At 42.7% G+C, this 26,441-nt stretch overlaps 1 protein-coding gene across 4 annotated transcripts in view; it reads right to left on the bottom strand.

Annotated features, from left to right (window-relative positions):
* LOC112560159 overlaps positions 1–26,441 on the bottom strand; it is a 57,025-nt gene that overhangs the window by 24,365 nt on the left and 6,219 nt on the right. The window contains exons 3-4 of one of the 4 annotated variants that reach the window (XM_025231778.1): positions 3,045–3,103; positions 478–483 (exon numbers count right to left, since the gene is read on the bottom strand). In XM_025231778.1, the coding sequence (XP_025087563.1) occupies positions 478–483; positions 3,045–3,103 (65 nt within the window). Of the gene's footprint in view, positions 1–477; positions 484–3,044; positions 3,107–26,441 lie in introns of all 4 variants that reach the window. The other 3 variants (XM_025231776.1, XM_025231780.1, XM_025231779.1) reach the window with 3 other exon arrangements.

Raw genomic sequence — 26,441 nt, forward strand, 5'->3', positions numbered from 1 at the left:
TAGTGCACAAAAGCCAGCAACATCATCCACTTCTAAGGCCAAATAATAGTAAAACGAACACATATGGTTTTGTAAAAAGCTTGCTGTACATAACACAAAGCAAAACTCCTTTCTACAATTAAAAAATAGCACACACAGAAAAAATGGCTTATTACAACATTTGTACAACATTTAAAAGACAATACATCATCCTCATGCAGAAATTGAAGAAGTCCCATCACATGCTCAAACAAAAAACAAATTTTATTAAGGAATCTATTGCTAAATTCTGATCTATCGGATGTAAAGGGTGCACACTGCCTTCATCAAATTCTCACAAAGCTTGGCAACCATTTCATACTAAAGACTTTATAACTTTGGCCTGGATGGTTTTACAACAATCACTAGCTATTCACCACACCTCAAAATAATTATCAACTGCTCTTTTTTAACTGAAAAAAACTACAGTTGACACATACTCAGTTAACACGTACTCACCATATACTGTTTGCCATCATCGAATGAACGGAAGCCACAAGAAAAGACAAAACAACAAGAATTAGTCATTTGGAAGCGAGATGTGTGTTTGCTGACAACTCGTTACAGCAAAGTTGTGGCGGAAGAAGCGACGATAAAACTCGAGTAATCTCGCATAATCTCGAGACAAACAACATAAAACATCAGCAACAGACTTGTATCCAGCTTGAGGTGAGGAAGGTGGGGATGAAGCCATCAGTCTGTCACTTTTAGTTCGCATGCACTCCTACTCCATCTCACTTCTCACCCGCACTTCTTTATTTTATATTGAATTGTTCACGACCGGCAGACGATACTACTACAGACATACCAAACAAAACTAAACAATGGATAAGAGATAAATAGAAAAAAAACTACTTCGTGCAAGAAACAAAAAATGTGGAGGGAACACACCAAAATTGAAAGATAAATATTTTATTGTTACATTGAAAGTAAATAGCTGAAACAATCGAACCGGAAAATGAGTAGTAATGACAAACCACGATAATAATTCAATAAAAACACTAAACAATTCGTTAACATAGTCATGTGACAGCAAAATTGGATAAAAGTGTATCAGTGGGGGCTTGGCACACATGTCTGGCGAGTACATGCTGGCCGCCGGCGGGAGGAAGCTGATTAGAGCCATAACTCTGTCACACTCTCCTCCCTCTTCGTCCACTCCCAAATGAGAACAGGATTTTAGCCAAGCATTTTATTTTAGGCTCGTCAGTCCTGACATGTCTAAAAGACTGGAATAAACTGTTCTTTGGTTGATAGTCTCGCTTTTATTTTTGTTGGACAGAGTATGTCTCTTCAAGTCACAAAGCCTTGTGAGTATATGGAGCGAGGGTGAGCTGATGTAATGGTCGACAGCAACACGAGTTGTAGAGATGGAGCTGGTGCATGACAACAACATCAATGAATTTTCTGAAGTCAATATTTGTCAATCAATATTTGAATCCAATCACAATAGCTTCACTGCACAACCATGATGTATATATGTGCGACTATGCAAGTATAAAAACGGTGCACATGTGGAGGAGGAGGGAAATTAATGGTGGTGGAGACACAACATGCAGAGGGGAGAAGGGAGGCAGAAGAAGGATGCCATGAGATAAAGAAAAAGGCCGCTAGGCATATCATTGACCTAATAAAGTAGGTGATGTAGCCTCAGGTGAATTACATATCAAAAAATAAAATTCCTAATGTCATCTACAATAACAAAAATAACAGTAACTTAATCCTGGTTGTTAAAATATTTTTTTGATGAGTGCTCATAGTCTCAGTAAGTCAAACCTTCCACTAGATTGCCTACAGTATTCTGTAATCAGTCATACAACTGTAAATGTTGCAGCACATTTGAAACGAACAGGAGTCGCAGTTCATTCACAGGACCCTCGAGTTGTTGTCATAAGCAACACAAGTTACGTGGAGGCCACCGGCAGTATTGTTTACTTTAACACCTGAGTTACACCTGTAAAACCTGTCTTCTGTGTTCTGGATGCGAGCTGCAAGAATCGCCATCGATGTCTGGAAAAAGACAAGAAGAAGCAACCCTTTCCATTTCACTTTTGTACTCCGAGAGTTCCATGGAAATTTCTTTTAGCTTCATCTGCCAATGAAAACTTCGTCGTTTCTTTGTTTAGTGAAATATTTCCCTTAAAAAAAATGCAGTCACCTGGACTACGCAATCCCTTAGAGACTTAAGACAAAGACATCATTCATACACAAAAAAATAAAGATCTACCACACCTTACCACAAACCCCAATCGCTTCTAATCGAAGGGGCAGAAAAAAAACAATAGCTCAAACAAACACAATCCCATCAAATCGCTAACCTCTCCACAACCTCCAGGCAGCAACGAAAAATAAAGAAAGAGTGAGGCCCGGAAAACCAGAGGCAAGAGGATCAGAAGCCCCAAATTCCAAGCACTCAATAAAAGCTCGACAAATTTCTTGGCCATGGGTTAAACAAAAAAACCCTCGCAATCTCGTAATGCTTTTTTCTTGAGACTGACAAATATTAGCCTCTCTGGACTCGCTGCGCATTTTAAAGGTTTTGGGGAAAAGAAATGAAATAAAATAGGTTGCCTTAACAATTGCGCAAACAAGATTTCTCCCATTATCTCGTTTGTCGACAGCGGTCAAACGCTGGAAAAGGCGCGCTGCTCCGACCTGTAGTTTCTGCTCAAGTCGACGAAAGAAAGAAGTTTTTGCGAGACAAAGATCCGACAATTGCCAAGTCCACAAGAGGGGAGAGAGAGAGAGCAAAGACTGGCTTGACAAAGTTACAGCAGACAGAACTCAGGTGAGTCGCAGGTGGGGAGTGAACAGCGCTCAGTCAGCTCCCGCCAACCGCTGGCAGCGAATCCTTTTTTTCTATCATTTATTTTAAATTAAGTTTCTCCAACTAAAAATTATATATGCTTCCTGGCACTTAAAACCACACATACGGTGTCCCTCTAATAATTCAGATGAATCACGGACGTGAAAACTCCATGAACAGCTATCAGGTGGAACAAATATATATCTCACACAATACTTACCACTTGTCTTTTCTCGGCGTCTTTCCGAACCCGGATGGGATCGTCTATCTTGGACACGACTGCTGCAACATATACAACAAGATGTGAGCTCGTGAGGCATCGAGATAAGATATAATAACGACTTTTATATAATTAGTCCCCCAACCCACCAACACAAACACGATTGAAGTTTCCGCTGTTAAATGCAGGAAGCCATCTGGAAACTGTTCAGCTTAATGGCAGATTTATCACAATTTTTAATAAATGTCTGTCATTATTGGATTCAGCTGCAAGGAACCATTGGTGAAAAGAATGGGGTGGACGTATTAACAGAATTTAGCGACAAAACAATGCCAGACAGGGTAGGGATGATGAGAGATCACAAAAGGACACGGAGGGAGGCCATGGCGACACTGCTGCCAACATAGACAAGACTTGGCTAACGAGTGATCCCAGCAAGGCTCGGGCAAAATCTTTCTTGGTACCTCGCACGAGCTCTAGTTCCTCGTTAAACAAATTACTGTCAACATTGGGATACTCAATCTTTGCTGATTGGGGGGAACTCTTGTCTGCCCAGCGCCGTAATGTCAGCGGGAGGATCACTAATGGGGGTGCAAAGGTCGGATGCGGACAACAATGGCACTAGAAAATAAGTGTCATGATTTACAGTCTTGCCCACAGGAGATGATTTCTTGCTGACACAATGTCCAAACACAGAAGTTCAGCTTTGCAGGCAGTTTTTTTACAATGAATGAAAACGGAGAGGCAAACCACTACTCTGCTGAGTCCCAGATGGGTCTAAACTTAAAGAAACTATCCAATGACAAGGGCTAGCCCTTACTCTAGAGTCTCCTTATTTATTGATTCGGCTTTCTGTAAGTTTTGCCTTGAAAGGTTTAAAAAAATTGTCAGAGAAATACATTTGAGTCACAAACACACACACAGAGAGTCCCAGCCAAGGAAAGCCACAAAAAAGACAAACCGAGGCTTGCTCTGTGGAAACAAGTGCCAATGATTGCTAATAACGGCACTCAGGACAAACTACTTCCTTCAACAGAATGCGAGTAATCAGCTGACAGCAATCAACGAATTCATTTCGATTATTTGGCGTGCAAAGCGCTGCGCACTTTAATAAATTTCTGTGAGCTGTTTCATTTCAAGCCGGTCTGTCTTTCAGCACGCACGCATGCACGCACGCGAACACACACACACACTCTCACTCACACACTCTCTCACTCACACACTCCCTCTATCACACACACTCTCTCTCTCTCACACATACACACGTACGCACGATGTCTCGTCCAAAAAGGAAAGGATGGAGGGAGGGAAAAGAGGAATTAAGACGGCTCAAGAGTTAAGGGAGGTAAGAGACGGTCAAAGAGAGCTAAGGGAGATAATGAGCAGTGGGTACAAGCCAGTGGCCTGCAATTGTCTGTTCTTAAGTCTTCAACACGAGGTATCTTCAAAGGAGATTAGGTTTAGGAAAGCCATTGCATAGCTTATCGTCTTATGACGAGGCAGACACAAGAAGAGAAAAATATTGAACATGGGATCGTAAATGTGCGCGTGTGTGTGAGAGCAAGCAATTTATGTGTGTGTGTGTGTGAGAGCAAGCAATTTATGTGTGTGTGTGTGTGTGTTTTCTGGGCTCGATGGGTTGAAAGAAAGGTGCAAAGCTTTGAGAAAATCTAGACTTCGACAGTAAAAATGAAAGAAATTTATTTCTCGTTTATCCTGATATCACACAAAGTCTGTATAGACAGTAGACCTTAACCTAAACTAAAGAAGATATTCTGTATCACCCACTGACTGCTATACAATCACACCAGGCAGACATTTAAACCTGCAACAGCCCTTTAAAACTACCCCACATCTATAAACATTTAGTTTATAAGTAGTAAGCGGCGCAACTGTCATTTTCAATCAACACGTGAGATTGCGAGATAAAAGTAAAAAAAAAAATGATTTAATGTTGAGCTGAAAAAAATAATGTAGACAGAAGTAAAGAAAAGGCGTCTTGAATGGAGGAAACAAACAATTATGATCCGAAATCTGTGCCACCAAACCGTCAGTGAAAATGAGTTGCTCATCGTGAATACAGACAGGGAAGGCCCGGGAGACTCATCAAGGCACTCATGCAAGCTCCTCACACTTTTCTCTCACTCAACGCTGAAATACAAACTATCTGTCTCCTCCTTCCTCTCTCTGTCAAACACACAAACACACCTACACACACACCAGCACAAAACCCTAAAGCAGACATAAAATCAAGACCAGAAGAGAAAATAAGTACCAGCATAGGGACGGGTGGAGGAATAGAGGGATAACAGGATCTGGAAACGGAGGAAATTTTGTGGTCGATGGAGGCATAAAACTTGAGTGCAACTGAATTTTTTAAAACCTTGAACTGTAACACGCGATAAATCTCATCCAATTACATTAGAGAATCTCTTTGTTTCCTCGACAGAAAATAAAATCGGATATAAGAAAAACCAGTTGTGATACGTAAAAACTTTTAAGAGTAGACGGGAGTCACACTGCAATCGTTTAAAGTGTTTTAAGGCCAATGTCCAGAAACATCAGAAAGCGGTTTGAAAGTTTTAAGTTCAAGCGACAGAGCGACACACAACACACGTTGAGCGGTTTTACTGACGGACTGACGGACACAAACTCAAACTGCATCTTGAAAAAACATTTCCACGAGAAGGTTAAAACAAGTGAGGGGCAAGGGAAGTCCTATGACCTTTTAAATTGTTGAGAGGATAGATGCGTGGGCAGCAATGTTAGACAACAGTTCTCATTCTCCCCTCCTCCCGTGTGGGGGCAGCAATGTCAGAAAACAGTTTCCATTCTCCCCAGCGCGGGGACAACATTGTCGAAGAACCTGTCATCGCTGTCGTCCATGTCCCATGGTTCACTGTTCATTGTTTTGTATTTGTTTCCGGTGACCTGGCTTCATCTTCGCTGTTGAGTTGTAACAACATCGTATCTGTGTGTGGACTGGGAGGACAGTGTGGACGATCAATTGTAGTTCCCGTTCGAGGTTTCCCTGGAGCTCAGGTCATAACACGATCGCTCGTAGATAAAACGTCAGCCATCTTGTTAAGAATTCATTTTCGCCTGACAACTTATTTCTTTCATTAAGATCTTGGGTGGTGTGTGATTCTGCACTGACATATATCATTGACAATTGATTCAACATTCCTTTCAAACCTTAATATTATCTGCACTGTGGAAAGTAGAGGGAGTTCAGGTAGGGAGCGTATGTACGCATATGTGAATATACAGACACACGCGCACATAAACACATGATTTCTAGCATGCAAGTACACACACATAATCACACACACGCTCTCTAGCTCACACACACACTGTGAGAGATTGAGAGATGATTCTTGTTGTTCTAAAGACAAAGCAATCAAAGTGCGGCATGTTTGCTTTGTCAATAACCGTGTGTTTGTCAAGCAGTTATGCCCATGTCGAGCAGTTCTAGTAACCACCTACACCATGTAGGTCTGCCCTTGCCCCAGGGTTTCCGGCCCCACTTGCACCTTGGAGATGACTTTGCTTATTTGGTTCTTGACTTACTTTATTGTGTAACGGTTCGTCTGTGGGCGAGCAGGTATCGCCAGCCACACAAACAATCTGTCCTTCCATGTCAAAAACAAAATTCAAGCTTTTCATGGCCAGAGCTTTCATGACAATACAATAATGTTTAATGGTGGTAGTAGTGCGTTCCTCTCATTCACTCCTGGGAAAATATTAATTTTTAAAAATTTAATCCCCTATTGGTTATTTATATTATAAATATGTCTCGATTCTTTCAAAGCAATTCAAAATGAGAGAAGACAAGATTATGGTTGTCAAAGCCATATCTGTGCAGGATCTGAAATTACCACCAAACCATGTTCAAGAGTTTATTGGAACTTCTTCTTTGTGAAAGTCCTCAACATCCACATTTGACACGAGGCGGTGCACTGCCCACGTAGCGATTTCAAGCTGAAGCGATGCAGAAAATATCATTAAAACGATAGCACTGGAGACCCAGAGAGAGGCTCCTCTGATGTCGGAAGCTTTTGTCAGATGTCGGCACATTTTTGTGCAAGTAATCTTTCTCAACGACAAGTGGAGTGAAGACGATTACATGGAAATTGCTGATTGATTTTTGGAGGAGGAATTGAAGAAACTAAAACGTTTGCAGAGTTTTGTTTGCCTCTTGCTTTCTAATTTTTTTGTCGAGGAGGAGGGGGAAGATAGCATGTACGCCGCACAGAGATTCTGAAATGAAGATGTCGATGCTATACTGCACGAGAATTATTTGTCTCGTTTGGTTACACGAGCCTGTAACTGCCAACTGTATGACACAGGGAGACGTATTATGTCAACAACAATTTATATTATTTACTTTCTTTTCCAAACCAACCCTTCCCCCCAGACTTTCGTCTTAAGTTGTGGGGGACAAATGAGCTTACCCGCCAAAGACTGGGATTTGAAAATAATTATTTGTCCAAACAGATATCTAAACGCCAACCGTAATCCTGGTTCCGATCAACGACTTGCAGACAATCAGAACCCAGAAAAGAAAGGCGATATTTGCCGAGAAAGATTGCAGGAGACGGAGTGGTGACTCTTGGGAAGAAAAAGTTTCCAGGAGGACAGGTGAATTAGATATATAAATGCGAAATGGGTCGTTGGCTAGCATTAATCACGATGGGCCGCTAGCAAGACCTAATTGGTTGCAAGCTGATCCTTGTCTCTCGTGGCTGCCAGCAGGTACTAGGTACTCCCCGAGTTCACCAGAAAATTTATAAAGTGGCGGCAGAAGAGAACCTCGCACATTAAATGAGTTCACTTTGGAAAACTTTGCAGACAAATGAATAAAGATGGGGACAAAAAGGAACGACAACTCTGAATCTGAAAGTTATCTATTTCTCGTAATTTGTTTTAACTTCATTAACGAAAAGTCTCGCCAAGGCTTCGGAAAGCAAGAGTGCAATGAACTAAATTGGCTTAAATGTAATTTATTGGTCTAAGGTTTATGGAACAGAAAACCTACAAAGTGGTTTCATCCTATCATGTTAGTCAGACTTTGTCCTGTTTACACAGGTGCCTGGCAGGAAGGACGGGCTGGTAGAATGGACTGACAGGAGGGAGGAGTGTGGAAGGACCTCACCAGGACATGGCAGGACACCAGGCAGTAATGCCATCACTCTCCGCTTGCCGCAGGTTTAACACAAAGGTAAGCAGCTTTACCTGTCTGTGGGTCTGTCCTGTCATCCTTCGGTTATAGCCACAGTATCATAAAATGGAGGCGGAGGATATATGTAGGTAAAAGAAACAGCCGCAGTTGTATAAGTGAGACTACGAGGGCAAGCTCACTGTAATCAACAGCAGGAGGACCGAACCGCGGCAGTAAAGGAATGCATCATCGACGATAATTGCAGAGAGACATGAAAATATCAGATTGGAAAAAATTTGGCAATAATGATCAACAGTAAAGGAATAATTACTTTCAACACACACCCATACACACATGCTCATACAACACAAAACATATACACCAGGGATACAAGCAAACATCACAAACGTGATCTATGTCAGAAACCCCATCTTACACTTTCTGTCTTTCCTGAGGTTTGTTAGTTTGAAGGTTTGAAAGTTTCGTGACAGATTATTTATTCATTAGCCACGAGCTGGCCTGCAGTCGCTTATCTCGCTGCACAATCGCAGGACGACAAATCACTTTGCTGCACGTTATTGTCCCTTTGTGCTCCCCCGACATCCTCCCCGCCACCAGACAGCCAAGGAAATAAACAAACAACATTTCTGTACTATTATAAATTCACGATGTGTTTAGAAAAAGAAGATTGGCAGCAAGAAATGAGGTGTAAGATGAGGAAATTGCTATAGAATGAAAGGAAAGACAAAAGCTGAGAAGAAAAAAATAACAGTAAATAAAAATATGGAATAGAGGAAAGGATAAACGGAAAATGGAAAAAAGAATGAATAAACAGATGGACGATAAATAGATAAAGTGACATAATGATAAGGTAAGAAAGAAAGTACGAAAAAAGCTCACAACTTTTTAGTGGTGATCGTGCACGAGGGATGTTGCGAAGAAATGAGCATCCGCCAATCGATGCGGCCGGCTGAGCACGCAGCATCGCTGGAGGATTACAACAATAAGAGTAATTACCTTCCATACCTCAATTGACAAACAGGTGCAAAAGTGCGTGCAGACACGGCAGGTGATGTAGTAGGACGCAGAGAGAGAGAGAATGGGGAGTTTGGGCAAAGTGGGAGGTTCGAACCCTCTCCTCACACTCGCCAAGCAAGGGCGGGTGACTGTTACAGCAGGAGGGATGCGATAAATAAACAGCAGACGGCGGTACCAGTAAACCTGCCTTGTCTGTAGGTATATCGTGTTGCTTTACACTAAACATTTGGTTGATTTCCGTGGTCGACAAACGGTGGTCAATGATGTCAACCCGAGAATTTGGATAATTTAGTAGTGCGGGGCATCTGGGGCTAACAGCATGAAGTAAACATCCTGATAAACACATTCTAACCGACTTCAGAAAATTTTGTTACAAAAATATCGCAGAAAGGATGATGCAATGGTCGAGTGTACAAACATTTCGAAGCAAGCAATATCTTCTTTCATCTTTGCTCCTTGTAGGATGATTATCATTAAAAGAAAATATGCCGGATTAGAGATACGCATGCGCACTTGAACGAAAGAAAAAAAGCTAAGAATGCTAACTGATCATGGTGCAACCTCGGACTGTTCCCGATCTAACACGTGACCACTCTATCAGCGTGTAAAACTGTCTTTCATTATTCATCTCATTTGCATACAGATTATTCAATGTACGCCACCGAATGGGTGACGCAGACAGAGAGTTCAGCCAGTCAGCTACAAAAGCATGACGTCACTGCCATACACTTCCGGCTGTTCATCACTGTCAGCGGCACATGTGGGAGGGAGATCAATGACAAGAAATGCATCGCGCGGAACACTCGCAGTCAAGACAGATCGAACTTCAGGTGGCGACAGCGTCACAATACGATAATCCGGGCATCCGAGACCCGTCTGTCCAACCCTGACGCAAACGAGGCTCGACGTCATCGTTGGCCAGGCTTCTGTCATCGTTATGGATGATATTTCTAAGCCCGTTATCGTACTCTAAGTTTCCACTTTCGTCCTCAAGCAGCCAATTTCTGGAAATGAATTGTGGACACACACATTTCTTTATGAAATATATCAGCAGTTGGAATATCCAGCCAGCAGGAATATAAACTTTCCTATGTCACTCTTTTATTTGAGAAAACAGGTTTGTGTCTAAGTTTGTTTGTATCCTCGTTTATCTGAGATTTACATTCAAGTTTATCTGATAAAGAATATGCTCCGACTTTTTTCTGGTAAAGCTTCGTCTGCACAGTTTGAGAAAAGATTTAACTTGAATTCCTCCCAAGTTATTTCAAATTTATCTTGAAAGGATTCTGGCCAAGTTTATTTTAAACGTTTATGTTGAAGTTTACCTCTCAAAAGTTTGTGATAAGGTTTACGCTGGAATAAACATGAGAAAATGTGTCATACCTAACATAAGAAAAGGTCTCTGATCCACTTTACAAGAAAAGTGAGTAAGCATCAACCCTGACTCAACTCTATTCTGTAATTTTAATGCTTTAATTACACAAATAAATATCATCAGCTGTGGCTAAGACAACCATGAAGAAATAAAACAAAATCGACGAAGACTGTTTTTTCAGCTTCTTAATAACTCCTTTTATTTAATATTTTACTTGGCTTTAGTTATGTTTTGAGTCAACACATACAACAACCCAGATACCAGATTACAGAAGTCTTTCACTATCAATATAAGCTAATATTGACTGTACCCTTAATGCCAGAAATTCTACAATTCCCAGGCTCTCTAGAAGTAGAGAGACACACCTTGACTGGTGTCCAAGACTACCAGACTCTGATCTTTGACCCAGGAAGACGTTTGTGGTGTGTAAGTAGTATTACACATAAGCCGACTTAATAGTGGATGTATCAAACAACACTATCATCATGCCAGCGATTCCTCCAACCCTTCCTCAAAGTCTGAATCACTGCGACCATCTGATACATCGATAATCTTCCACTTAGATGAATAAATCCAATTATTCCTCTCCACCCAGTCGGCCAGCCAGTGTTGCTCCTGGCCTCCCAGTGAACGTTCAGTCACGTGAGGTTAGGAGGGGCGGTGCGGGGCCAGACATGGGAAGCTGCGATGCTGAGCTTGAAATAATCGGAGAAGTTCTCGGTTAATAGGAAATGGATGACACCGAAGGGTACATGCTTGGGTGAACTGGAGGACAAAGATCTGAGATGTATATTTTTATTTTGGTAAAGAACGGACTAGTGTCCGTGTGTGGGGTGGGTGGGAGTGGCGGGTGGGGATTGGGGGGTAGAATGAGACGGGTGGGTGTGTGTGTGTGTGAGATGAGTATCGACTGACAGGAATCTTGGCGGTGGTGCGGCCTCAGTAATTGTTTGACTGTTTTCCCACCGGGTGTGGGCAGGAGCAAGAGCGATGAGTACGGGGTGCGGTATACCCCATTACGCTGTCCACATCAGCCGCGCTGTTCACTCGTTCTGAATAGACGCGGCGCGAGGAGAGACGTGTCAATCAAACTGTCGTCTGCCAGGACCCGGGGCGCCCTCTGCGAGTCCGGAGCCGAGCATCGCTGGTAAGGGAAGGAGGGAGTGAGAGAGGGAGGACAGAGAGAGGGAGAGAAAGCAAACTTGTCATCTAGCCAAGCCTGTAGACGCAGATCCTTTGTTGGCACATCCTCTAGGCCACGTCTAGCGAACCCTCCTGTCAGCACACTTAGCCTCGTGCTCTCCCCCCCTTGCTTGAGGATGTGGAGTCAAAGAGCATGTTAAGTGCGGACGTCTTTGAATGTTGTCTCCCAGTTCACTGGTCCGAGTGTTTCACGCTTCGTTTCTCTCATGCTCTCACGTGCGGGACACCTTCGCTGACGAATGAAAAAAAAATTATAGCAACGAACTCACTCATCAACAACACCACTATGACGTCAGCATCTAGCAGCCTCCTTGTTAGTGGGAGTGTCGTTGTGGGGGAAGTTTGCTGTTTGGCAACACGATGTCCATGTCCCATGAGAAGACAAAGGACCTTTGTATTAAAACAGAGGACGGGGATTTCCACAGGAAGACAAGATGCCAAAGTTCACTTTTCTTCACTGTGTGTGAAAATCTAATTTTGCGGTTTATTCGTGTTTACTTGCCAGAAAATTAAAGGTGTCGCTGTCTCCGGCTATAAGAATCTATAGAACATTGACTGTCTCCATCATACTGTCACACTTCATTGAACGAGCGACCCTTCTTCAAGGGCGTGACAGTTTGTAGAGAAGTCGCGGGGAGAAGGAAAGACAGAGACAGCACACAAAAAATTAAATAAATAAAAAAGGTCTTTGAAGTAGGTGACGCCTCCAGCCCACGCCGAGTCGATAGACAATGAAGTTTGTTTTCCTTTCGTGGGAGAGATAACACTCACTCACTCACAGAGATTTCTCCTGCTCATTCCTGCACACTTGGGCCGTTTCCGATGTATTCAATCCCATACTTTATAATACAATGAATTGTATATATTAATATGATATCAACAGTATGGTTGCACGTCAAGCATTGCGAGCAATACAACCTCACAAACAAATTCATCCCAGTTTTTAACAAAAGTAAAAAGGATGTAATCACTCGGAGTGTTACCCAGGGACCAATGTCAGTCTCAGGTGGTGGCGCATGCGCAGACGAACAGAAAGAGATGAGCAAAACGTTCTCCTTTCAAACTCCCACAAACTGCTAATAGTCTAAAATAAATAAAACAGTTTTTAAAATGCTGTTAGCTGTTTGATGGCGTTTTGTGTATTCCCTAGACATCCCAGCAAAGCTCGGTTATGTTTACTTTTTTCATTTTGAAACCGCCTCTCTCTCTCTCCTCTTCCTCCTTCTATATGCAAGTCAGACCAATCTTAAATTATGGAGCAGAAGTATGGGGTCTTAATGGAAAGGTTTTTATAGTAATTAAAAAAGTGCACACATGTACTATGAAAATATTTTTGGGTGTGGGTACGCGTATCCCAAACAAGATGGTATCCGGTGATTTTAAAAGCTACTCACTTGTCGTGATCATGTACAAAAGTTGCGTGAGATACTGGATACAAGTAACAAAGATGGAGCAACAAACACTTTCATGGAGAGCTTACAAAATGTTAGCACCGCTAGACAGTAATGGAAAGCAAACGTTGGTATGTGAACTTAGGCTTGTTCTTGTCAGGTATGGCTAGCGCGGGCAGTGGAAGCTATTTTATTAAAATTTTTAAATAAAGGGTCACTGATTGTCATTAGCAAGAATGGAAATCAACAGCAGTGACAGATTAAGTTTTATAAGTCAATCAAATCTGCTCCACACAGGAAGATGTATTTTAATGTAGATACTCATATATATATATTTTCACAAGATATGGACTGGCGCAACTTCTAGGTGGAATTTTAGACATTGTGTCACATGCCTTCAGATATTCTGACAATAATATAAGTAAGACATATCCTATATGTCCCATCGATGAAAAAGTGGAGTTCATTTTATATTATGTTGTCCATTTCGTATTTCCTCACCCTTCTCTCTTTTCCACTCATTGACACTTTCTGCTATTGCACGAACACTCCATTATTTGTGTTGGTGCCGAAATTATACCGAATGTGAGTCCAATAAACTTTAAAATAGAAGCAGCGAAAAGGAAGCAAGGAGGACAGGTTCCATCAGTCAAAAGGCGCAAACCTTCCATCTGAGACTAAAAGTGGTATTCAGCACCAATTAGCCTCATAATCAAATCCTACAGACCTGTCTGTGTCATGTGAGACGGATGGCCCTCGTGGGATTTACAGAGAAAAATGGCGATCAGCGAAAATACGATCATGTTCTTAAATGAAAAATGTGGGCAAAAACACGAACAAGAAAAAAAATTGGTTCCACCCGTACATAGAAAAACCGTCACATACGCCGCATTTCCTGCAGAGCATCATGGGAAGACCTAACATAATGCCACCCGCACAACTCTCTCTATTTTTCGAATAAGGCATGCATGAAACTACCAAAATAAATAAATAAATAAATAAATAAAAAAATAATAAATAAATAAAAATAAAATCTCAAGCGACTCCCAGAGGCAGACAGAAACAAAATGTAAAAGATTTGACAAGTTGGCAGATAAGAGAAGCATCCTGTAATCGTCCTGACAGGTAGGAGCGGAAATACTGGGGGTGGAACTGTAGACAGCCTGGCAGACTCTCCAGGAAATCGATCTCTAGTGGTCAATCTATCAAACACTGTTGTGAGATCGTGTGGTGCAAGAGCTGATTTTCCACTGGTCCATACAGGACTGCACGCCATCTTGTGGTGTCTGGAGGGCAGTTGTTGTTGTCATGAGCAGGATTAACGGTCCTTCAGGGCCAGTTTGCATGCTGATGGTCTAAAATGTGTACAAATGACTTTCTCAAGTCTCTCGAAAATAGGCAGGAAACAAACGTTTGTCAATATTTGTCATCGATTGGGTAATTTCTTCGTTACACGGTACACAAGAGATCATTCAGTCAAGGACGGAAAAGCAGCAGATGCAGACGAATCATTCACGACAGGCGTCGTAAGAGCCCTGTCACGTGATTCCTTTGACCGTTCGTCGTAAAAGATTTAGGGATTTCCTTTTATGGAAATTACTTGAAGACAGACAGCGAAAACTTGTTTTCGGGTTTGGTCCCGTTTCAAAAGTTAGAATCTTTTTATTAGTTGCATGTTACTTATCCAGAATGCCAAAAATAAACGAAAAAGAAAAATGAAAAAAGGGACAGAGAATGAGATACGGACAGCCAGCCAGCCAGCCAGCCAGCCAGAGATACAGAAAGTAGATACAGTTAATGTGAACGATGGCGAGATTTGTTAGTGAAATAGGGATTTGTTTGAATTCCACTTCAAAAGTTTTCAGCAAAGTTGAAAATTTGAGTGTTTCCCTCACTCAGCACTTTTTGTATTTTCTTGACAAGATTTTTGAGAGGAGCACGTGCGTGATCATGTGAAGCTATTGTTGGGTTCATATTTGACACCAGTCGGCACAAAAGAGCTATCACATACGGCTAAAGTTAAAGCCGTCTTTCCCAAACACCTTCCGCCAACAAACCCGACTTCGTTTCAAAGACGTGGACGAATCGTTTGGTCGAAGGAGCAAGTGTGCTGACACAAGGTTTTCACGAGGGTTTAAAAAGTCCAAACACTGCGAGGACGTGAAGTGAACCTTGCAGGCAAGACAACGACACTCCATCAGCGAAACCAAGGAGTCCAAAGAGGAATTTCTTCCACACAGACCTCAAGGCCCAGACTTTTATCAAAGTCAGGCTATCCGTGGCCTAGTAGCCTCCTTCTTGGGGGGGGAAAGTCGCTACGGTCATCTCCACATCTTATTGCTGGAGCTCTTTTGTTTACACGCCGTTTAACTGCCCCCTGGTCAGGACAGCGCGTAGAACCCTTTCACCTTTGTCAAGAGTACTCGGATCAAAGGTTTCCAGCGCTGAACCTTCCCCGGGGCCGACATGAACCGATTGCTCTCCACGTTTCTTCTCGCTCTGCCGTGTGCAAACACGAGAGCACGAGCGCCCACGTCCAGGCTAGACTTTGCAACTTTTCCTTCGATCTCGGCGAGGGCAATGGCAAGAAATCGTCGTGCTAGCCATGGGACTAGCCTCCGTGGAGCTTGTTTGAACATGTCTGAAGCAAAAATAGCCACAGCACGTAAATAAAAGCACGCAAATTAAATGCCACACGGAAGCTCACGAGCTGATGAATTATTTGCAGAACCTTAATTTTACTTTTGGCTGCGATCAGCATACACCTTCGTTCTGTTTCCTTCTCTATTGCTGTTTAAATATTTGATAGATCAGCCGCAGCAATCTGTGCAATGGTCGGAGCTATGGGGAGGACTAGTTCTTGTCTGGGGAGAATCAGAACCTAAGGGGGAGAGGGAGGAGCAGCCATCCACGAGGCGATTTGCGTGCGGCGTCAGAACACCTGCAGCCCGTCATCGGAGGATCGCGAACATTCTGGGCGTTCAACGAGGCATCGAGGTTTTCATCATCTTGCTGGACAGTGACAAACGAGTTTCCTCTTTGAGTTTATTTAGTATTTTCGTGCGATGAATTGTGTATTTTCTTTTTGGATTTCCTCGGTGTTTCACATACTAAACGTGTTTGTCGGGGTACTCGACATGTTCACGTGATAAACTTTGTCTTTGGGGTTGGTCGTTATTTCGGTGGGATTATCGTGTTTTATTTTAAAGTTTACTCGGACATTTCAGTCGATGAACACAAGCTTTCTCTTAAGATTTATTTGGTATTTAACGCGATGGTATTTCGTATAATACACCTGTGATTGGATTTAAGGTTTACTCGAATTTTCTCTCTGGATTTGCAAGATATTTTTGTATGATAAAGAAGTGTTTTTTTTTAGGTATACTCAACTTTTAACACAATAAACTTACTTCCACGTCGCGCAAAAGCATTTTTTTTTTAGAAAATATTTGCTCTTTAGATTGCTTTGAACATGGAGCAAAAGCCTCAGAAATCCCTCATGAAGTCTTTACCGATGTCGCACCCAACTCTTTTGCTGGCAGTCTGCAGTCAATACAGATTAAGGACCTCTAGCTAACTCGGTTTAGATAATTAGATGTCTAGTTATAAAATCCCCTGAAGCTGCATCTACTTGTCATCATAAAAATATATGTCTGAAAACGGTTTTTATGTTCATGTGGAATTGTTGGTCGTCAGACGACAGTGCTGCTCACACGACACGTTCTCAGGTCGAGCTTGCTGAAAACGGCTGAAAATTCCGTGGCCATGTTGAAATATGTAGAAAACATTTCTTTCTTAAGGGATGGAGCTGGAAATTCTTGCTTTGCCTGCAGTGGCATGTCTGATATGGAGCTCAAACATGTTTTGAGATGGGTTTCCCCTGTGGTTGCCGATGACTGGTTGAAGTTTTCTCTCGAGGCTCGTGCTATCTCGAGCATAGACCCTGACTAATTCAAAAACACTCTACTTAGCTCTCGCTGGGAGGAGCCATGACCCTAGTTCCATTTAGGGTCGAGGGTCACCATATTCGTCTTTTTATTTTCCTAACCATGACAAGGGAGCTAACAGCAGCGAGATGAAAGGAGATAAAGTCTTATTTTTGAGAAGTCCTTGCTGCAAAGCTTGCATCCCATTATCAAAGCGAACTATCCAGGAGCGATTTGGAGAGAACGAAATCTTGTGGTTTGTAAAGTTTTGAGATAGTTCTGTAACGGCTGAGATCGGCCCACATATAGGTCCACATCGGCCCGTCACACTGAAACTACTCGATGGTGGTGCCGGCAACATCAATGGAACGTGCTTATCATTCTTCACACACAATCGAAGTGCATGCGTTGGTGGACTTCGTCAGCGAACACCATCGTGGCTGCAACATCGACAGCCAGGTTAACTTTCTCAGGGAATCAGTCGACCGTGAACTTCAATAAAACGCCAATAAAAAAAGCGGGCGACATGGATGCCTGACTCTGTACGAGGGAATGAAGTGTGCATGCTCTACAGACTTGCACAGCGGTGGTGTAGGTTGGATAATTGGAGGCAGTTGTAATTACCAGAGTAATTATTGTGTGACGGGTAGAAGATCGATGAAAAGTTTTATGCACAGGTGTACCACGGGTTGGGGTATATAGCTTGGAGTATCAAGGAAAGAATGAAATGAAAGAGTAAGACAAATACAATAGTCAGTGGCCCAGGTCACATGATCGTAGGTTCACTAGGTACGGCCAGTACAAAAGGGACAAAGGTCAGACACTGTATATAAGGACATAGTAGAGGTTCTGTAGATAAAGACCAGACAATCCGGACATTAGGGAGGGGCAAAGACAGGAGAAGATAGGAACTAGGCAATCAGACATTAGGCAAGAGGTCAGGAGTCGAGATGTAAAAACAACAAACAAACAAACATATCAAAGAGGGTCGAGCGGCGAGCTGCAGGAAGGATGTCAGCTTTATGTTAGATATTTAGGTTAAGGTTAGTGCTAGGAGAGTTGTATTTGATTGTTAGTAATCAACAGAAAAATTAATAAAGTATTTTTGTAAGAAGATGTAGTTAGGTTTTGTAAGGGATTATTTCCATTCGATATTTATCCATTCTTTTCTTCCCTCCCACCTCCATTCTGTGACCCTTTCCTTGACTACCTGCCCGTGCTTTTCAAAGTAACTCAGGTGCGTGTCTCTCAGTATATTGGGTAGGTGGTGGCACCCGCTTATGTCTGGTACAGAGGTACATAGCTACATTCTTTGTTTATTCCATCTTTCTCACCCTCTCCCCGCTCTTTCATTCTGTGATGGACTCGCGTCTTCACGTCGAGCGGTCAAAGATATTTAACAAGGTTGGAAAGATCGAGGGAACCAATCCCCATCCCGGCAGCCATCCCATGATAGGAATATACAGAAGAATAGTTTCCAGCTAAGCTGTTCATCGATATACAAGTTTGCTCGTGGTATACTTGCTGTATTGATTTGATGGGTCGATATGGAATTATCTTTAGTAGATATCGAACAAATTGTAAACTATTGTTATTCTCATTCCTTCTCAATGGATTTTCAGTTGCCGTGTTGCGAGTGAAGCAGTTCGCTCTCACAACAGAAAAAAGTGTTTCAAGAAAAGTTAAAAAGTTTTTTAATCCAAATAGGGAAAGATTCAAATTAGGGCCAGTAAGAATAAAATAAATATTCCAGCATTCTTTTTGTTTCCTATATCATTAGCTTCAACAAAAATCGCTCATCTTTTTTTTTTTTAACTGATGCATGATATATTTTATGATCCTGCATCGACACCATCTATTTAAAAAAGCCATTAAAGCCAGCAAAGTATCCCTTTCAGACACGATTGGGTTTCTTGACCAGGCCTGTGAGAGCAGGACCCCACTTCATTCATCTTCGCAAGGAGGCAAAGCGTTGGCTGGGATGCGATGCATACCGAGGAACAGTTACCGAGGGGTTGACGTCATTAAGAGCTGAGAATCAATGCCGCAGTCGTTTAGGGGCTTCGGCATTTCGCTCACTTTCAGACCTAACCACTAGACCCTCGCTTGCCCGCGTCTTCAGCTCAGAAATAACAGTAAACATCGATATGCCCCGGCCTGACCTGCACGCCAAGGGTTCCAGCAAGTTTTCGCTTATTGAACGGTTTGTCTGACCTGTCCAATCTTCACAATCTTCGGCATAAAATCTGCCCTGCGAAATAAGCAGGAATAAGCAATTTCACATTCCGAAGAAAATTTTATCCGCAGAATTGAAGCTAGTCGTTTCGCTGGTTCGAAGTGCGGGTTGGAACCTACTGCTGCGAGTGATATAGGTCTTGGACAAAGAGGACACGTCTTGATGATCGGCCCCGAGATGCCCTGCAGCCTGAAAAGTTCGATCGTTGGTTTTGTAAAGAAGACATTTGAGCAATGACACAACGAGGCTACGAGGCACTGGTAAAGTTGTCCAGAAATGTCATAAACAGGGCAGGGGTGCTAGCAAGGCTGTCCAGAAACATCATAAACAGGACAACAGGCCACCCGTCCATCAGCAATACGAGAAGACGAAACAGAAGTCTCGTGATCCACAGTTGCCAAAGACCACACGCTTCACGTGGTGTAGATGGCTGACTACCACGTGGTTCACCTCCATGGCAAAGTTTTATTCTTCTGGAAACTATTGAGCTTTGGTTGGGGTATGTAACCGACTTCTAGAAGACAACCCTGTGATTCACAAAGAAGGATAAACCTGGCTCAGAGTTCATTAAGGTGACACTCTGTACCTTCTGGGGAACAACAGACATTTAACGCAAAATATGGATCTGAGGAGAAGAGAAGGCGGTTGAGTAGTGGAAGAATAAGAAGCAGGAGGACAGGAAAAGAAGGAGGAGTCAACTCTCTCGTTCTCCCCAAAGAAAGAGATCATTATCCACAAAGAATAAGATCAGCATCTTGGTCGGTGCCACACCGATTGTTTCGTTCGAATTTGTTTAAAATTTTTGCAGTCACTTAAGTGACTCGACGTTGAAGGAGCGAGTAAAAGCTGAGGCGCGAGCGTTTGATGGCACTACATCAGCTGCCACGACATCTTAAAATGGACCTTGCCACCTTTCTGTCGGGTACTGGCACCTTTCTACAACTTCCTCTTTCCTTTTTTGACCCTTTGGGGTTATCGTGGGAAGATGATAGAATGCTCCGTCTTATTCCAGTTTATTTGATTTTTTTTTTTGCGCTGAAGTTTGAAATATATTTTGTTGTCATATTGTGGTAAATAGAACGTAAATCAAATTTGACAGTCAGTAAGTGTTAAAAGACATTTGCAAAATTCATTTTAAATTCAACAAGGTTTTCTCTCAAACCCTTGCGTAGTCTTTCTTAATTCTTTTTTTTTTTTTACTTCTTTGATTTAAAGCCGAGAAATGTTTTGAGTAGCTGCTTACTCGGAAACACAACAACAACAACAACAACAACAACAACAACAACAACAACAACAACAAACAAAAAAACAGAAACAAAAACAAAAACAAAAGAACAAAACAAAAACAAACAAACAAACAAAAATCCCCCAGAAAGATCATTCAACATTCAACCCTCCCTCCTGTCACCGAAGAAGTCTACAGTCTTCGATTGTCATACTGAACATGTAAGAAGAATACACGATCATCTAAAACCATCGCATCGGAGACTTGTTTGAAAAACCTCATCTAGTTTTAAACGCCTGCTGTCACGTGACGTCCCCTTAAGGGAGATAACTCTGCATCTGCGCGCCATGTAGGGTGTCAAGCCCGCGCGTTACATTCTGTTGTCTTTCTTTTTCTCTCTTAAGTTCACACGAGTATCTGCAGTTCTAATCTTTACATACGACGAGGTCACATAGCTGGCTGTCGTTTTTCTGAGCTGTTTGCTGGAGAACTTTTGCCTTCAGGTCATGGACAAGTGACACCACGTCTGAAAAACACGGTTCTTGAGGATATGAGATTTCTTAGTGCGTTAGGCTGTGTGTGGTGGACACAACAGTACATCATTCTTTCACACAAATATTTACACTGCTGTGTACTGTGCAGTTTAGGTTAGATCTCAGAAATCGTATCATAAAAGAGCATTCAGCTGAAATTCAAACCAAAAAAAACTGCGATCAAACGTCACAGTTGTATCTGCTTCATGGTGTCACGTGGTTTCGATGGCTTGTGATATTGTTGCTCGATATCTGATGGTGGAGGCAAGCAGCAGCATAGGTTTAGTCAAATAATGGAGGAACATGAAAAGTTCTATGGGAGAAGCTGCTACAACAATACAGCAGTTGTTGGTTATTCAGCGATGATTACTCCCGGAATTAAAAGCACAATCATCGCTGTCAGTGTCTGAGGATGCTGAAATATTACTTGTAATACATCTGCTTAAGAACCCTTTGCTAACTAAATGATTAATTAACTGAATTAATAACTTAATAGGTAACTGAATAAGATAAGTCTTTTTCTCAGAGGGCTATTAGAAGCAGCTCTCTAAGGAATCACAACAACTTGGACAAGAGAAATCGTGAGCAGCTCAACGTCGCGAGTACACATCCTTTCTAGAAGGATCACCTTAATGTTGTACTTTTTGTTGATATAGAAACAGACCCCTCCATCACATACCTTACAATAACTGAAAGAAGCCGGTAATGTCTAGATCAGTCAGTTTTATTTATCCAGGTTTCAGTAACTGCCCACAGCAAGTTGTCGCGATCTCCTGGGGAAGAGCCCGTGTAGATGGTAGAGGTTGTGATTCCGTCCCTCGGTCTATCACACTCTCGATACCTCTACCAAATCACGTCGACATTTACCGCGTGCCCTCACACTAAATTGCTTATCAATTAACACTTTTAATTAGCTCGAGCCCCCAGCACGCATACCCCAATGAACAACTCAAGGCAATTTAGTGTATAAAAGAAAGTTATTAATCATCGAGAGGATTATACAAGTTACATCAATGATGCAGTTTCAAATATAACTATATGGTCGTTATCTAGGGTGTCCCGTTATTCTAATTGTTCTCCTTCTTCTAGTCCAGATATCTAGTGAGCCACAACTTAACTAATCTTAATCCAACTACACACTGCACACACCACACGCCACTTATCTTTACACACAAGTCTCTAGTCACTTGGGGGCCCCTCCGATGTTGACGTCCGAGAATCCGTTGATGATGCTCCGTCGATCGTAGCTGACTCCCTCGCAAGCGCTGAGACTCTGGCACCACCGCGTGCCACCACGTGTCTGTCTCACGTCCCTTAGGCCGGACTGCTGTCTCAAGCTTAACAGCGCCTAACAGGACCGACACTTATCTACCAGCCCCCCTCTACCGTTTGCGACCAACCAGATGCTGGAGATGAAGTGTCGTACACTCTGCGACAGAGCGGGTCTTCCACACCTCTGAGTCGGTTGTGCTGGAGTTGTCACGATTCCCAGACAAACTCACAGCAGAGAATCTGAACAGCCTTGAACAGATTTCGGCTACAACCTTCCTCCTCGAGTGCTGGTGCGAAAGACCACGAGGCTTGACCGATCACCCTACTAAATCCTCATCTGCGAGGATCATCCTCTCTCGTGATTGGTCAACATACTCTCAGTCTTACCTTCAACCATTCTGCTACCTAGCTACAACCAATCATACATAGCTAACACATGATAGACAGGTGGTCACTCTGGCTTTCCAGCCCAAACTACACCCCCTCTTTACCCCCTCCCATACTAGCGACGCGATCTGTGACTACGGCGCCGTCCAGTCTGGCTTCCTATTCACTACCTGTGTCCAGCGGGTGACACTACAGGTACCTCTATTGTCCTGCTTCAGGTGTACCGCGGACTTCTATAATTAACGGGCATAGGCTGACAATGCTCTCCCTTCCTCTGAGAGATCCCCTGTACCGACACTACCATCCCGCATTCCAATCTGACCTTGGTCTATGTCCGTCATGATGTAAGCGGTCCGCGGTCACGGCCTACTGATCCCAGGGGAGAGTGGTGACTTCCTGGCCCTTTGTCCACCGACGGTCCAGTGCCGCCAAAGGCCGGCTACCCGTCTCGCAAACACCACTTACAGTTACCCATTCAACCTCCTGACAGTCTGCTTACCAGCGCGACTGCCTGTTTCATGGAGGGGACAGAAGTGAGACACCAACACTATAGCCCTATACTAGTTATCACATGACACAAGTATCCTTGTGTAACTGGACGTTAGGTATCTACTTCAAGCTCGTCAGTCTTGTTTAGAGGCGAGTAGACGTTAGGATGAAAGAACAGGTGGAAGAAGAAGTGAATAAGTAAATTAATAATTAAATAACTAACAGAATAACTGACGAAATGACTAACTAAATGGTAATTAATTAAAGAACTCACACAAACTAGCTAGCACCTGTAGTAAGAGCTCCTTTTAATGAAATAAAAGTCTACTGCTGAATGCGTGTTAAGAATGACAACCTATCATGTATCAAAATGTCTTACCAGCTTCTGCATTTTTTTTTTTACATTCCTTTTTTTTCATCTCGCAGGAAGTGGCATACGAGTTACAGCCCCTCCAGTACCTGACAGGAATCTAAACCACACCGCATATGGTAGGGTACATCCCTTTGGGTCATGGTCAATATCTTGATTTATCGGGATAATGTACCCTTTCGTTACTGACAGGAAGTACGGATAATCGAAGAAAAACACGACGAAAGTCTTTTCTTGTTCGATGTGAAGGCGGTCGTGACGTCACAAGTATACTGGAATAAGAAATCCAAGCTGACTGGATAATAATACCGAGCACTTGGCTATTTCAGTCCATAAACACGAAACACACTTCCACAACTCGATTTTTACGGCTGTTCCTTGCAAACCCTTTTATGTCCGTTCCACCCGCTCGCACACGCAACGAAGCCACTAGAAGAAATCTTTGCATTGTTCTTTGTGAGACCTTTAAGGCAGAAAAAGTAGCAGCTTCCCTGTAGGATAATTATCATAAAGTTTTTAGCTGTTTTACAGGATTGCTTCACGAAGGACTGGGTTCACCGAGTATTCCGGTTTCTGTCCTTTTTGTCATTCATTAGGGCGAAATCACCGCTTTCCTGTCAAACCTTTCCAACCAACCAGGTGAATCTCGGCCTGAAACACGTGGACATACCAACATCTCGCTTCTTGATGGATACAATGACTTCTTTAAGCTTGGACAAGGGACAAACAGTGGTACTGAAAGAGATTGTATTTACAACAGGAAATTCATCTCATGTCTCATGGGAATGACAAGGATTGTGACTCATTTAAAACGCGATGCGGTCTCACAAAAATCGTGTGGATGAACATCAGCTACCACCAACAGAGCCAGATACCTGGCATTGACCCATGCCACCCGAACTACCCATCCAACAAGGTTCAGAGTGGCCTTTAATTACTTGGACTAGCGGCTTAGGATCGTTCGCACACGGACAAGCCCTTTGTCTCAGAGCTGTTGATAGAGAGAAGGTTATTCTACACAGTCTGATGACATTCATCTTCAGCGGCCAGCGATGACAGGCGACTGCGCGGAAGTGGACGACGATGAAGTTGGAGAAGATTTGCAAGGGTGCGTCAGACTGTGAATGTTTTCTCCAGCCTGCAGATAAAATCTTGTCAATAGCAACCTATGGGAGCCTGTTCCAACGACAGCGTCTACACGGAAGAACCCCTATGAGTTCACAAGGGTCAGCCGGGTCGGAGAGTTCAGACACAAAGAAAGAATGGTTACTGATAATTGATTCTTGTTACTGTCGTGTGTGTGTGTGTTGAGTGAGGGGCACATAAAAAACTTCATTATCCTTACCCTCCTCCCCATATCAAGGAGAGAAGCTCTCACCCCTTATTATACTCTGACTTGAATTCATGCTTTCTATCGAACAATCTTTAGCTTCCTGAAACTTCTTTCGCGTTTTTTCCCGGCTGAAGTCCGATAACTCACGAGCAAAATTAATGTCCCCTCCCGATGTCTAATTCTGTTCGTGCCGCAAGGCGCACAGAGCGGAAGTTGGGCCCGGAGGCGCCACCGAGCTGGAGCCACGCAAAATATGATAATTAGTGGCAGTGCTGACACTTGCACCATGCTCTCCACCATCTTCGCGCCTGTGATGAATGGTCGAGGGTCGTGTCACGTGGGATGACTTTTCTCTTTTTTTTTGTGAGACTGGAAACCAGAGCCAAGGCGCAGAAAAACGTCCTCACCATCTTGGTCTGCTTGGATGCTGTAGTGGATTGTGTGACCGTATTACGAAGCCCAAATGTAAGAGGTAATTGTGTGTTTTGTTGTTGTTGCTACCAGTCCACTAGGGTCCGAGAAGACCTTCTGCGTCACGTGAAGCCACAAGATCCACGTGAAAGTCTGCAGGCACTAACTTAAAAACTACTGAATTAGACCATGGGATAGAACTTGTTGAAGCCACAACGAAGCCATCTTACTAGCAGTGTCATAAAAACCAGCATGACTGATGAGCAGATTGACACCTACCTCTTTAGTTTGGAAATCAAAGAACTAAAGCAGTACAAGATAAACAGAAACCGTTAACAGTTTATAAAATACGAAGACACGAGTCCCAAATACTGGGAGCATCGCCTTACGTTTACCAATCAAAGCCAGCCATCCATTAGCTTTGGATCAGTTGGTGCAGGAGGAAAACAAGACGACCTCATCCGGTCAACCTGTGGAGCAGGATCACTCCAGGAGTAGTATGCATAGCCATACATTTATTCTTTGGGTCAATTGTCCTAGCTTGAGAGGGAAACCAGATGGTAAAATATGACCCACAAGAAAAGATATGGGAATTCCACAAAAAAGAGATTGCTTGCATTGTTCGGTTGAGGCTTCAAAATTAAAACCGAAAAAGAATAAAAGGGAAAACACGAAAACTCGAAACAGCAAAAAAACAAACAAACAAACAAAAAACAAAACAAAACAAAAAACAAAAACAAAAGAAAAAAAACCCTACAAGAAACAAAAACAAACAAACAAAACCAACAACAACTAAGTAGCTAAAACAAACACGAAACAAAAGTAATAACAACAAAATTGAGGCAAAGAAATAAAAAACCGGCTACATGAAACCAACTTTATCCACTCTGACCAAATCGTGATCATCAATCAACTGCTAGACGACCAAACGACTATTTCTCTTTTATGGACATTCAGAAACAAAATAACCAACACAGGAAAGAAAAGAATCACGTTGACTGTGACGGACAGTGTCAGGAAGACAAATTATCGGACCTACTCAATGGA

The sequence above is a fragment of the Pomacea canaliculata genome, linkage group LG3, assembly GCF_003073045.1.
Source record: "Pomacea canaliculata isolate SZHN2017 linkage group LG3, ASM307304v1, whole genome shotgun sequence".
Lineage (NCBI taxonomy): Eukaryota > Metazoa > Mollusca > Gastropoda > Architaenioglossa > Ampullariidae > Pomacea > Pomacea canaliculata.